The 13,361-nt window shown below is 43.4% G+C and overlaps 2 protein-coding genes across 11 annotated transcripts in view; one reads left to right on the top strand and one right to left on the bottom strand.

Moving 5' to 3' along the window:
- Positions 1-13,361, top strand: part of SETDB2 (SET domain bifurcated histone lysine methyltransferase 2) — a 306,643-nt gene that overhangs the window by 129,596 nt on the left and 163,686 nt on the right. The window lies entirely within an intron of this gene.
- RCBTB1 (RCC1 and BTB domain containing protein 1) overlaps positions 1-13,361 on the bottom strand; it is a 67,262-nt gene that overhangs the window by 38,992 nt on the left and 14,909 nt on the right. For 4 of the 10 annotated variants that reach the window (XM_007193746.2, XM_007193742.2, XM_007193741.2 and 1 more), the window contains exons 1-2: positions 10,378-10,505; positions 9,728-9,832 (exon numbers count right to left, since the gene is read on the bottom strand). The exons of 2 other annotated variants lie outside the window; for them this stretch is intronic. Coding sequence is in view for 1 of the 8 variants with exons in the window: in XM_007193736.2 (XP_007193798.1) it covers positions 10,378-10,410 (33 nt within the window). In the remaining 7 variants the exon portion in view is untranslated. Of the gene's footprint in view, positions 1-9,727; positions 9,833-10,377; positions 10,670-13,361 lie in introns of those variants that run through there. 4 more of the 10 variants (XM_007193745.2, XM_057532848.1, XM_007193736.2 and 1 more) reach the window with 3 other exon arrangements.

Below are 13,361 nucleotides of genomic sequence, written 5' to 3' on the forward strand. Positions count from 1 at the left end.
CCTACAACGGAATGTTATTCAGCCTTGAAATGAAATACTGACACACAGTACAATAGGAATGAACCTTCAAGACATTATGCTAAGTGGAATACGTCAGACACAAAAGAATAAATACTGTATGAGTCCACTTACATGAGGTACCTAGAGTAGTCAAATTCACGGAGACAGAGCAGAATGAGGTTGCCAGGGCCTGGGTGGTATGGGTTTGGGGAGTTATTATTTAATTGATACAGAATTTCAGTCAGGATGATGAGAAAGTTCTGGAGACTGAGAATGATGACACTGGCATAACTTAATGTCATTAAACTGTATACTCAGAAACGGTTAAAATGATAAATTTAATGTTATGTATATTTTACCACAACTTTTAAAAATCAAATAATGATCCCATGGGCTTTTATCAAGCCTGTATTAATAAACTCAAAGATGTATTTTTAAAAATTAAATGTAGAAGTTTCAGACCTAAAAAATAATTCTGGAAAAGTATAATCATAATTCTGTCTTGGGAAGGCAAGCTCAGATTAGGGAAATTCTGAATGGAACATTTCTAAAAGAAATATCACCTTCTTAGAACTTTCCAGAACTTACAGCAATTCAAACTAGATCAAACTAATTGCCACAATGAACAGGTCCTTCCAGGGCTTGATTGATAATCATAAAAATGAGTTGTAATTAGCATGTCAGTTATGTTAAATAGTTACTTGTGAAGTTCAATGAGATAGTGATTTTTTTGCAACATTATTTTTATCCATTTTATTTAGGAAATACTTTCTCATAAATAGCACTGGTATGTTCAGACGGAATTATCACTCGTGCATTAATAGGTGAATCAATGATTTTTTGCTGTATGGAGATAAAAGCAAGGACAGAAGAACAAAAAAGAGAAATGGAAGCAGAGATTGGAAAAGAGTTTAATGCTCTCAAAGGATAATATGCCAACCCACTTGGATCTCCTTATTTTCTTTGGCACTTGAAAATACATCCTGTGTTCCCACAGACTGACTCTGGGTCCGTTAGTACTACAGATCTATATCCCATTCCCTGGGATGGCTTTTCCTAGCGACTGGCACCGTCCCTCAGAGAGCTGGTGGCATGGGGAAGAAAAGGTTATTTCATTTTACACTCTGAAAGCAAATGCAATCAAGAGGACAAACACAGACCTTCCAATTTTAGAAATCTAAATCTAGAACTGGAAGACTGAAGGAGTAATGTAGCAGCCAATCTTTTGATCTCTCTAAGAGCACATCTGTTATCCCTTCCCCTAAGATAACCAAGTGTTAAGACAGGGTGAGGGGAAGGCTTTGTTTTACTGATCCAGCAAAAATATATTTGAATATGTCTAGAGAGTTTAAAAAAAACAACAGGAAATAAAGAAAATAATATAGGAAAACTCTGTTTTTGATGAAATAATGGTCTCAATACTAAACAATACCAGACATTTAGGGTCGCCTTGTAAGCCAGCACGTGGCTTCCACAAAGACCTCGACCCCCAAATTCTAACCAGATGTATTTGGCGCAAAGGAGACTGATGTTACTGATGAGACTTTACACCTCCCAACCCATCTTCTGCTGACCTAAGAACTTGCTAAGGAAAAGAGGTCAAAACAGAGTGAGCAACCCAGAACTGGTTAGCCCCCGAGATTCTGACTCCTTTTCTGGTGTCATCCTTCGGGCATGAAGGGAACTTGTATCATCCTTTATCTTGGAAGCTGATATCCTCACGGGAAACAGGAAGGACTCTGAATGTTGGGACAATCCATGTAAAATGGCCTGTACGTTCCTCAGCACACAAGCCATAGCCAGGTTTAGACTATTTGAAACAGCAATGTCAAATATGAAAAATGATTTTTTAATTGCAAAAAACTTTAATTAAATTAAAGCACTTACACATAAACTGAAGATTCCTAATAGAGGTTTCTCTGTTTTCATAACCTGGATGGGTGATGATTTTACTTATCAGTTTAGTTGCTAACCCACCTTACAATAGGAATTTATTTATAGTTTATGAGCTACTGATAAAGTCTAAGATGCCTTGCCAAAAAAAAACTCTACCGTTATGATAATGTGAACAAAATGATGGTATATATTAATTCTTCTGACAATGACCCCGTATACAATAATGCTGGGGGAAATCATAAAGCAATACAATCATGGCCCCTGCCTCTGAGGAACTTCAGGACTAACAGAAAGTCAATCCTAGCAAGTGGAAACCTAGAATGCAAATGCAAGTGAAATAACTAAGCAAGCAATGAGATACAACATGCAAACATATAGCCCACGTGACACATGCAAACGGAAAAAAATTATGTGCACAACAATTACTACATAAAAATTATGTCTCCCAGAAAACTGTTACATGAAATCCCAGAAGTCAAATTCTCAGCATTGTAAGCATATGACAAAATGTAAGCATTTCCTCAGTGAAGATCATCCAGGTTTCCTGCAGGAACAAGTGTTTTTTCATAGCCTTCTTCCTTTTTCACCAACAGAAGTTCCCATTTGAAGACAAAAGATTTAAGGGTGTGGCCATCTTTCCCTATTTTTGAGTACATTATATTTCAAATCTAAGAAAACTTTCAAATAGAGGAAACAGGAATAGGGTTTGGGGTAAACTTCTGGGGCACAACTTTACAACTCATTACGTCATATATCCATGCTACGGCAAAAGCAATTCAAAAAACCTCTCAAGTTACAGAAGAGCCACATGTTACTCATAGCATTTTCTTCCATACCTATTCTGATGAGCTTTTTGAGACTGAGCAGATGCTACAATTCTGATTTGGACACCAAATGTATTTCCCAGGTCCAGACAAGCCTCTGAAAGAATCAGCCTAAAAGTCTTTTAAATAAAAATACACTTTAAAACTATTTCACCTATTCTCTGGTATAACTACATCAAAGGAGCAAAGTTTCAGAGATTTGCTGAGACACTGATGCTGTTACAGGTAGAACAGCTGTCATCCACTTCTCTTTTCTGCAATATTACTGTACTGCAAGAATGAAAATGAAAGAATGTCCTGAATACTTGACATATTCCACAAAGACTAAGGGACTCTAAGAATGCAGCATTCTCCAGAGGAGTTTCTGCCGTCCTTCATAAAGATGCAGCTGTACAGGTGACAAGGTAACCCTCCTAGTTTCATTTAAAGACCACACGCTGCTGTCTTAGAATTTCCTAACACTCACTGTGATTCCCCTTTGCCTCATCAGTTTCCTTCAAATTCATCACTCTTTTAAGAAGACAACTGTCACCTCCCAACCACCAACACGTTACTTAACTCGAAGCACAATTTGCAATAATGGCCTCAGGAAGCAATTCTTAAGCCCCATCATCCAAGAGCCTGCTTTCATTTCATTGCACAGAAGCTTTAGGCAATTCTACTAAGTTGGGAATCTGACCGCTCATTGTAAGTGAAGAAAGAATTTTACTGAAGCCAAGTGTTCCGGTTAGCAAAGCAAACAACCCAAGTGGCAACAGCATTAGCAACAAAAAAGAATAACATTCAGGGTTGTGAAGCTGACTATCTTGCTTTTACAAAACATTTTTATTTTCAAAAGGAAACCAGAAAAGAAACCTCCATGATTACAAATAACTTTCTTCTATGGTTTTGTGGTTTTTTTTGCACCAAACATACAGACTTTGCAAAATAGACTACATAAAAATAGATGGCTCAACAATTAAAGAAATGGATAGAACACAATAATAGTTCATTTTATTTTCCTAATAAGTCCAAGGCTGGAATGGAGGGGCCCAAGTTCAAACCTATTTATGGTATCGTGAACCTCTCCTACGGGGACATCTTTGAAGTGATTTCATCTACTAGTCTCTGCTGCATGAAAAGTATCAACTGTGCCCTGTAATGGCCTAAAGCCAAACTAAAATTCCAGCAATAGACAGGCAGAACCACACTATATTCACTCCGTAAATGTTTACTGAAAGTCCTCTAGGTAAACATGACACACAGCCAACATCACCCTCTCACCCCCAGCAGAACTTCCATGTGGTCAGGGGGGTCTAGGCACATAAACAGATGCTCACCACAGTGTGGCCACGCTCTGACCGGGAGGTTCGGATGCTACTCAATCACCAGAATCGGGAAGTGTCAAGTACCTGAAGAGAAGGCAGGCACCTGGAACAGTGACCATATATGCCAGGTGAAAGTCTGGTGGAGGAACTGAAAGAAATTCAGCACAGCTGTAGCCAAAAAGCTTAGACTATCCAAAGAGCAACACGTAACCACTGAAGGATCTTAAGCAGGGACGTGGCATGATCAGGTGTATGTCTGTGAAAGATACTTTGGCAGAATGTAGAGACTAGATGGGGGTGATGGGGGAGACATACTCAGAGCCTAAGGTGGCTGCAGTAACCAGGAAAGAAAGAAAGGAAGCCTATGCCAGGGAAATGCAGGTGGGGAAAACAGGTAGACTCAAAAGCATTCTGTAACTGACTGAATGGGAGGAGGGAGCTGGATAAGGAAAAAGGCAGAGCCAAGGCTTACACTCAGATGCTCAGCTTAGCAGTGAGTGATCTGTAATGCCACTTGCTATGGTAGAGAGAACACAGCTAGTTTCAGGGGGAGATGAGGAATTCTACTCTGGACATTTTACCTTTAGCTACCTGTGGGATATCAAAGTACGTATGTCCAATAGATAGATTTATAAATCTGAAGATCAAGAACGATTTGTATAGATATATACATATATGTATAACCAATCACTTTGCTGTACACCTGAAACTAACACAATATTTGTAAATCAACTATACTTCAATAAAAAGAATAATAATTTTAAAAAGAAAGAGATCTGGATTGGAGATTTGGCAATTTGGCATGAGATCACTCAGGAAAAAGTGTGTGGAGTAAAAAGAGAAGATGATCTTGGACAGAACTCAAAGGAACTCCAACAGCAAAGGGACAAGGAGTGCTCCATTACAGAGACTGAAGGAACAGGCAGAGTAGGAAGATACAGGAGAACAGTGACACAGAAGCCTAGGGGCGTGAGCATCACACAGAGGAGGTAGTGTCAGTGTCGGACGCTGTTGAGAGGCCAAACAAGGACGGAGAAAGGTCCACAGGATTTAACGAAAATTGCTGGTGACCTTAAGAAGAGTTTCAGTGAGGCTGTGGATGGACAAGGCCAGGCTGCGGCAAGTTGAGAGCGTGCGAAAGGTGAAAAGGAGGAAACAGTGAACGGAAAGAACTTGTTCAAGAAATTTGACTGTGAAGAGGGGCCTCCCTGGGGGCGCAGTGGTTGGGAGTCCGCCTGCCAATGCAGGGGACACGGGTTTGAGCCCTGGTCCGGGAAGATCCCACATGCCGCAGAGCAACTAAGCCCATGCGCCACAACTACTGAGCCTGCGCTCTAGAGCCCACGAGCCACAACTACTGAGCCCGCGTGCCACAACTATTGAGCCCTCGTGCCTATGGCCCGTGCCCCGCAGTGGGAGAGGTCACCGCAATGAGAGGCCCATGCACCGCGGCAGGGAACGGCCCCTGCTCGCCGCAACTGGAGGGGGCCAGCGCGCAGCAGCGGGGACCCAATGCAGCCAAAAATAAATAAATAAAATAAATAAATTTATAAAAAAAAAAAGAAAAAGAAATTTGACTATGAAGGAAAAAGGAGAAAGAGGATAGTAACTGTAAAATGGGCTGGAGCTGAAGGACATATTTTGGATGATCTTTTTATTCCAAACATGTTAGATACCTGAAAATGTTTAAATGTTATTGGGAAGGAGTCAGTAGAAAGAGGAGAGGACATAACTAAATGAGGTTTCTGAGAAAGACCAGGGAATGGGATCTGAAGCAGAGGTGTACATAAGCTATAGAAAGCGGGGGAATCTTCCATACAACACAAGAGAAGGACGGATACGAAGAAAGGGAGTTTAAAGGTTGGGGAACCAGAGGTTGGAAGTAATTTCTTTCTTTATCATTCTCTCTGCTATTGAGGCTCTGCTAAAAGAGGCTGCATTTTTCAGTTCTACCAGCAATTTATGAGGGTTCCAATTTCTCCATATCCTCACCTAATTATTGTCTGTCTTTGTCATTATAATCATCCTAGTGGGTGTGAGGTGGTATGTCATTGTGGGTTTGATTTGCATTTGAGGGCATTCTCTCCTGAGGTCACCAATTCTCCCAGTGAAGGAAGATGGAAGGCTTACTGTTGAGAGCAAGAGGGGAGGTAGCAACAGAAAATGGGGTGAAGCAATAAAAACAAAGGTCTGAAGTCTGAAGCAGCCACCAGGGAGGATGGGAAAGAGCACTGACCAGGGAAATCTAAAAAGATGCTAAGACAGGGTCCGGTGGGTGCTGGAGACCATAAGTCTATAAAGGCATCCATTTGATCTCCTGTGAGATTTTCTTCTCCAAGAAAAGAGGTTTTTTTGGTTTTCTGGGGTTTTTTTAAACCGAACTAACCAGAATTGGAATGGAAAGTTGCTCAGAGAACTTTTTCATTTAAAGGCAATAAGAAGTGCCCCTGAAAAATCCATCAGTTATTTTTTAAAGTCCTGCAACATATCCATTAGAAATGACAGTCTGGGGCTTCCCTGGTGGCGCAGTGGTTGAGAATCTGCCTGCCAATGCAGGGGACACGGGTTCGAGCCCTGGTCTGGGAAGATCCCACATGCGGTGGAGCAACTAGGCCTGTGAGCCACAACTACTGAGCCTGAGCATCTGGAGCCTGTGCTCCCAACAAGAGAGGCCGCGATAGTGAGAGGCCCGCGCACCGCGATGAAGAGTGGCCCCCGCTTGCCGCAACTAGAGAAAGCCCTCGCACAGAAACGAAGACCCAATACAGCCAAAAATAAATAAATAAATTAAAAAAAAAAAAAGAAATGACAGTCTGCATAAGATTCACTCTCCTTGACCCTTGAGAGCAAAGCACCTCTCAAGACATGTGTTCACTGCAGCAGATCTTACATCTGCACTGTCAAGACTCACGACTACAATGATGGTGCTAAATTCAGCAAATGGCAAACTGCAAGGAACACCACACATCTGTCATCTCAACAATTGGCAATTCCTTTAAAACATGTCAGATAATCCTATCACCAAGTGTTAAGACTGATAATAGCAATCATATATACAAATAATAACCAAATACACAAAAGAAAATGACTTTTGACTTAACCAGTTACCTAGTACTCGACACAGCCAGTCTTCAGTTTAATCAAATCAGTAAGTACATCCCTATGTTAATATGAAGTAAAGATTTAATTCATTTAGAGGTTTATCTTTAAAGCATGCCACTGCATATGCTGGCCACAGTTTTGTGCTCAGGGATCCCATCTTGGAACTGACTTACCTGTGAACCAGATTTATACCCAGGGTTTGTTACCTTTTGCTGATAATATGCCATTCCAGAAACTCAGTGGCTTAAAACAACAGCAATTTGCTATTTCTCTCAATTCTGTGTTTTGACTGGGCTCAGCTGGGGTCACAGGCACTGGGAACTTGACTAGGGCTGAAACAGGCCTTGCTTGCATTATCTCTCTCAGGTGGGTTCTCTTTCTCCACCTAGTCTAGCCCAAGCCTCTGTATGTGCTGTTGGCCTCCAAGAGGGTAAATGCTGGAGCTGCCAGGCCTCTTAAGGACTAGGTCCAGAACTGGCACACATCACTTCCACCACGTTCTACTGGTCAAAGTAAGTCACAAGGCCAGCCTAGATTCAGAGGGAGCAGAAACAGACGGCATCTCGTGATGGGAGAAGCAGCAGTAGTGGAGGGGTGGGAGGAATTGCTGACAGTCATCTTTGGAAAACACCTCTACCACAGCTGTAAACAATATTACCGAATGCTTTACACAAATACCACCTGAGTTCAGGATTGAAGCACTAGAGAGGGGATAGACCTTGTCTATTTCCAAAACTAGAACTTTTTCTTAAGCATGAAAAAGAATACCTGGGCAAAAATATTCTTTTTCCCCCATGGAAGGCTAAGCTTAGAAAAGCCATGGAATCTTTTCTGGGGTTGTGGGATAAATAGAGACCATCCTTCAGGAATGGTCTGAGTATAATCTTCCCCAGATGGGATTCATCATTTTCTGAAGTCATTTCACACCTTACAATATATTATGTATGCATGAGTATGATCTTATTTTTTAAAGTATATCTAATACTAAAAAACATAGAGGTCTCCCCAACTATTTGAATTCTTGCTATCCAAACTCTATCTAAACTCAAGAAGCAAATAGATTTGGGTAAATTCTTCAATACTCAAACTTTTGCTACTGGCTCTCCTAGGCTCAGGAATGAACTAGATTTGGATATCACAGTATCTCTTATAATCTGGAATCTCACTATCTGAACACAGCAACCCAGTAAATCTGTCTTGTAAAAAGGACTTACACACCAGGGCTTCCCTGGTGGCAGAGTGGTTAAGAACCCACCTGCCAATGCAGGGGACATGGGTTCGAGCCCTGGTCCAGGAAGATCCCACATGCCGCGGAGCAACTAAGTCCGTGCGCCACAACTACTGAGCCTGCGCTCTAGAGCTCGCAAGCCACAACCACTGAAGCCCGTGCGCCTAGAGCCCGTGCTCTGCAACAAGAGAAGCCACCTCAATGAGAAGCCCGCTCACCGCAACTAGAGAAAGCCCGCGCACAGCAACAAAGACCCAACACAGCCAAAAATAAATTAATTTTAAAAAGGGCTTACACCCTAAAATATTAACTTGTTATCTTTAGATGATATAAATTACATGTAATGTACATTCTTCTTTATGCTTCTGCTTGGACTCTAGATTCCTTGAGGGTCCAAACCTTGTTTCCCATGCCTGTCTTACTGTTTAATGTAGTACACACAGAAGGAACAGCATAATAATAACAATAAAGGTCTTAAAAAATAAATAAATAAGTCAAAAAAATTAAAAAAAATAAAGAGCGATGCTTACTCCAAAAAAATAATAATAATAAAGGTCTTTGACTTCCCTTCAGTTTCATCTTCCCCACTCTGACTTTCAGATAAAGGAGGACACTATCTCAGACTTCTCAGCTTGAACTGCTGATTATTAAGATGAAGCCAAGCTCTTGTTGGAACACAGAGGCAACGCTTTAAAATTTTTTAAGTAATTTTTTTAAAGCTACAAACTTGACAGCATTGGTTTTTATGGCTATTTGATTTCCGAAGTTCTCAGAACTTGATCATTTGGATCACACATAAAAGCCACCGTGGAAGAAATCTCTTTAGAGATTAATGTCCCCTCTTCAAGAGAAACGCTGGAGGGTAGAAAAAAAGGACCTGTCTAGAAGTATTAATAAATGGACTAGTATTTGCACAATGGATGAAAAGATATCCATTCCACAGATCAACTGCTATATTAATAGAATCTAAATATACAGTTACATATTCAACCCTGAAAGCAGTTTAAAAAGGTGAAATTCACCACTGCCCACTTCAAATGGATACTTTCTAAAATCTAAAGCACACTATAAACTGTTGTCAGGGTTAAATCATTTTTCCATTACTTTCAGCATTATATACCTTGGTATTTTCATGTTACTAGCTCACAACGCACACCAGCTTCAGCAACTCATAGTATTTGCCTCCAAGGGCTATAATCCTCCCCCCAAAAAGAATAGGCCAAAGACAAATAAGACTATGAATCGGGGGTGGGGGGGTTAAGTGTTATAATATTGCTTTATAAAATTGTAATCCCCAGGTGCAGAGTTCTGCAGCAGATGACTTCGTAGAGTCTCACATGCAAATAAATATAAACAAAAAGCTTACTTACGAGAGCAGACCAGAGCGTGCCTAGATGTTCATCTCAAATATAATAGAGCAGGTAGTCTACCCGAGGCAGGACAAGAAATGTCTTTTCATTCGGTTCATCGCACTCCTGGATAAAAGTCCCTATTAAGTGAAACCCCTTGGTGGACTCCGTGGTGTGGGGGAAAGGGAAACAGCGTAGAGTATGGTTTGTGACATTCGGAGTTGAGGAAGAGATGCTAAGATCTTGGGAAGGGCCGAGGGAGGACCGGGAGAGTCGGAGGGGAGGGCTCCTCTCACGCAAACAGCGTTGAGAGCAGAGACAGACCAGCTACGAGCAAAACCGCGTCCCTGAAGCTCAAATAAGAGAGGGAGCAGGGAAAACTTTCCCGACCTTCTCCCAACCCTGTCCCCCCTCCTCCTCGGAAGAAACGCTAGCAAAGGCGCTAACGGTGCGGAGCCGGCCGCCCCATCACCCGCCCGGATGCAGCGCCCGGCGGCCGGGGGGCCGGGGGGCCGGGGGGGCCGGGAGACCCGGGCCGGAGGGCGAGAGGGAGGGCGCAGGAGTAACGGGGCGCGCCGGCCAGGCCCGCGGGGAAGGGGGAGCAAGGAGAAGGCAGGGGCGAAAGGGGCCTCCGCGAGCTCGGGCCCGCGCCCCCCCTTCCCCACAGCTACCTGGGAGGCCAGCCGCGGCCGCGCGCCGTCCATGCAGGCCCAGCAGCCGGGAGCGCCGCGAGTACCTAGGAAGCGTCGCAGGCCGGAGACTCCCCTGCGAGTGGCGGGCGAAAGGGCGGAGCTGGAGAGTGGGCTGGGGGCCGGGCCGCCGGGTCACGTGGTCCGGGCCGCCTCACGTGATGCCGCAGCCCAGCTCGCCCGGCCAGCCCCGGGCAAATCCGCTCGCCGGGCAGGCTGGGATCCTGTAGTCTCTCGGCCCTGGGCCCGCGGGCACGGGACTACTCAAGAAGCCGATTGGCCGTCCGAATCCGCCCCCAGGCTCTGCGGAGAGTCGCGGTCGCGCTCGGTGGCTGCCGAGACTCAAAGGCTTTTGTCTCTCAGGGAACCAGGGACGCGCCAGGGGCGGGCTCCTGCCGCCCTCCCTGGATGATTGGCCGTGGGGAGGGCCGTCCAACCACCCCAAAGGGACCTAGGAAGGACATGCAATTGGAAACTCCTCTCCCTGCTCCATAGTGCACCCTACCCACGTGGGCATTACTGAGGTGGTGCTTGCAGGGAACAAAGGGCCTCGGAAGAGAGACTCGTTTTACTCCAGAGACGCCCCCACCATCCCATTTATCTACCGGTCGAAAAGCCCCTAAGGCCTGGGGATAGAGAAGGTGGCAACTGAACCAAGATCAGAAGGAAGGAGGGAGTGAGGCACAGGGCCCAGGTAATGGAAGGAAGGCAGCACTACCTCGGGGAAGCAGGCTGTCAAGATTGGAGGGGACCTAAGACAGCAAAAGACCCATTTTTTTTTCTTGTTATAAATGAGTAAACTGAGGCTGGGAGTGGAGATGCGTCCTGCTGCTTCATGCAGCCTAACATCTATTGAGACCACAGTCATCTTTATAAAGTACTGCACAGCTTTCTGGAAACTCCCTGGCTCTACAGTATAAAGTCCCAACTTCTTGGCATAACTTTCCAAGCAATTTTGTTTAAACTTACTTTTCCCATTTAAATAGGAAAACACAGCATTTTCTAAGCTAAAAGAAGCCTACTTTTCCTCATCTTCCAGCGCTTCTGCAACACTACTCGAGGCTCTGGCTGCAGAGAATTCCTGTTTTCCTTGACTGCTCAATTTTCTTTAGATTACTTACTTTTTCCCCTGAGTTTGCTTTACTCCTCTTTATGTTTGTTCATTCTTTTGCCTCAGTCTGAAATGCCTTGAATCTGCACCTTCTCCTCCCATAAAGAAAACCAGAACCAGACAGTAGTTAAGGCAGTAAAAACAGATTTTAGTCAAAAACTATTGCAATAGGGGAACTGAGCCCAGTTCTATACTGAGGTTTCTTTTCCCCTATTGCAATAGTTCCTGAATAAACTCTGTTCTTACTGCTTTAACCACTGTTGAGCCCTTGTTATCTTTAACAACACGCCAAGGTACACATCAGTCTCCTACTCATCTTTCAAAATCCAGGTAAAATACCACCTACTCTTGTCTTCCTACCCTACATCCTCCTCCTGATTCAACAGCATCGGCAACTGAAGTTCATTCAGATTGTGTCAGATGTAACTCCTTCCCTGATTTCCAGGACCCTGTACATATTCTGATACATAAATCTCACATTGCTCAAAAATGTACTGTTCACTTCCTCTAAGAAGTAAATTATCTATCCCTATCTTCTTCCCTAGATTATAAACTCTTTAAAACAAGACTTCTGGGCTTATTTCTGTGCCCTCAGTAGCCACTGAATGAGGAGGGTCCGTGTGGTAGGTCCTCAACAACCACTGAGTGAAGGTCCACGTGATAGACCCTTAATATCCACTGAACGAAGTGGCTTGACCAAGGTAGCAGCGGTTCAGTGAATTTACTAAAAGAGGCCTACTTTTCTCAAAACACTGAAGTCAGTTTCTTTAGGCTCCATCCTGATCAAAATTACTTCAATAAAACATGTTTGAGAAAAAATGGGGGTTTGTGTCATCGAACACTTCCTGAACACTCACTGCTTATCGTGTGCCTGATGCTGTATTTGCAGCATCTTGGAGGATGAAAAATTGAATAAGACATGGTTGCTGATCTCAAGGAAGGTGTAGTCTGGTTATTCCAGCCCAGGGTGAAAAGTGTGATACAGAATGCTTCAGTGAACACACACGGGGGACCACGAGTTATACAGGGGGTTAGGAAAAAAACTTCCTGGGAAGGTGAATTTGGTGGACAAGTGGTAGTTAGATGAAAAAGGGAGGGAAGGCTCTTCCAGAAGAGAGAGCAGTGTGTTCAAAGATAGGGAAGCCTGAAACAGTGTTATTTAAGAAAAGCAAGTAACCCTGACTGGCTGGACTTGATGACCTCATTTACATCTGGAACAAAGGAAACCTAATTAGGTTAACGTTAATGCACTTGAAAGAATTCGCCATTTATTAGTATTAGTATTATTTATTGGATTGAGTAACTTTCCATTAGACAAATCCTAGGCTCTTCACCTAAAATTGACCTGTGCACTAGTGCTGGGTGATTTTTTTTACTTTTTTTTTTTTCCAGCTCCAAAAGCTCTCTATAATTGTTATCTGAAAACAGCAAAATTAGTTGTTTCAAAGAAGATTATTTTAGAGCCCTCTGAACTTTTTCTACAGGGCAAAAGAACTCAATTTACAAATAGTACTTTAAGAAGAAAATGGGCTCTGTCTCCAGACGTGGGCGAGGAGGAGGACTCTTCCTCCTGGTGTTCACGCTAATACAGGACTATGCTGGTAAAAAGCATCTGTCAAGAACCTAGGGAAACACAGTTAACGGAAGGGTTAAGGTGGGGTGGGACATAGGAGAACAGTTCTAATCACTCTTAGAGGCTTCAGAAGTTCATTTCCAAAGGTAAGCTCTCAGAAAATGGAAAATTAGAGCATCACCTTTTGTTTGCCCTCTTTTCTTCCACTGTGCTCTTCTACTGTGGGTGTCATTTGGGGCAGGTGTGGGTCAGCCAATCCAGCCCCACTTCCTTCAGCTAGAC

This window comes from Balaenoptera acutorostrata, chromosome 18 (genome assembly GCF_949987535.1).
Source record: "Balaenoptera acutorostrata chromosome 18, mBalAcu1.1, whole genome shotgun sequence".
Classification (NCBI taxonomy): Eukaryota; Metazoa; Chordata; class Mammalia; order Artiodactyla; family Balaenopteridae; genus Balaenoptera; species Balaenoptera acutorostrata.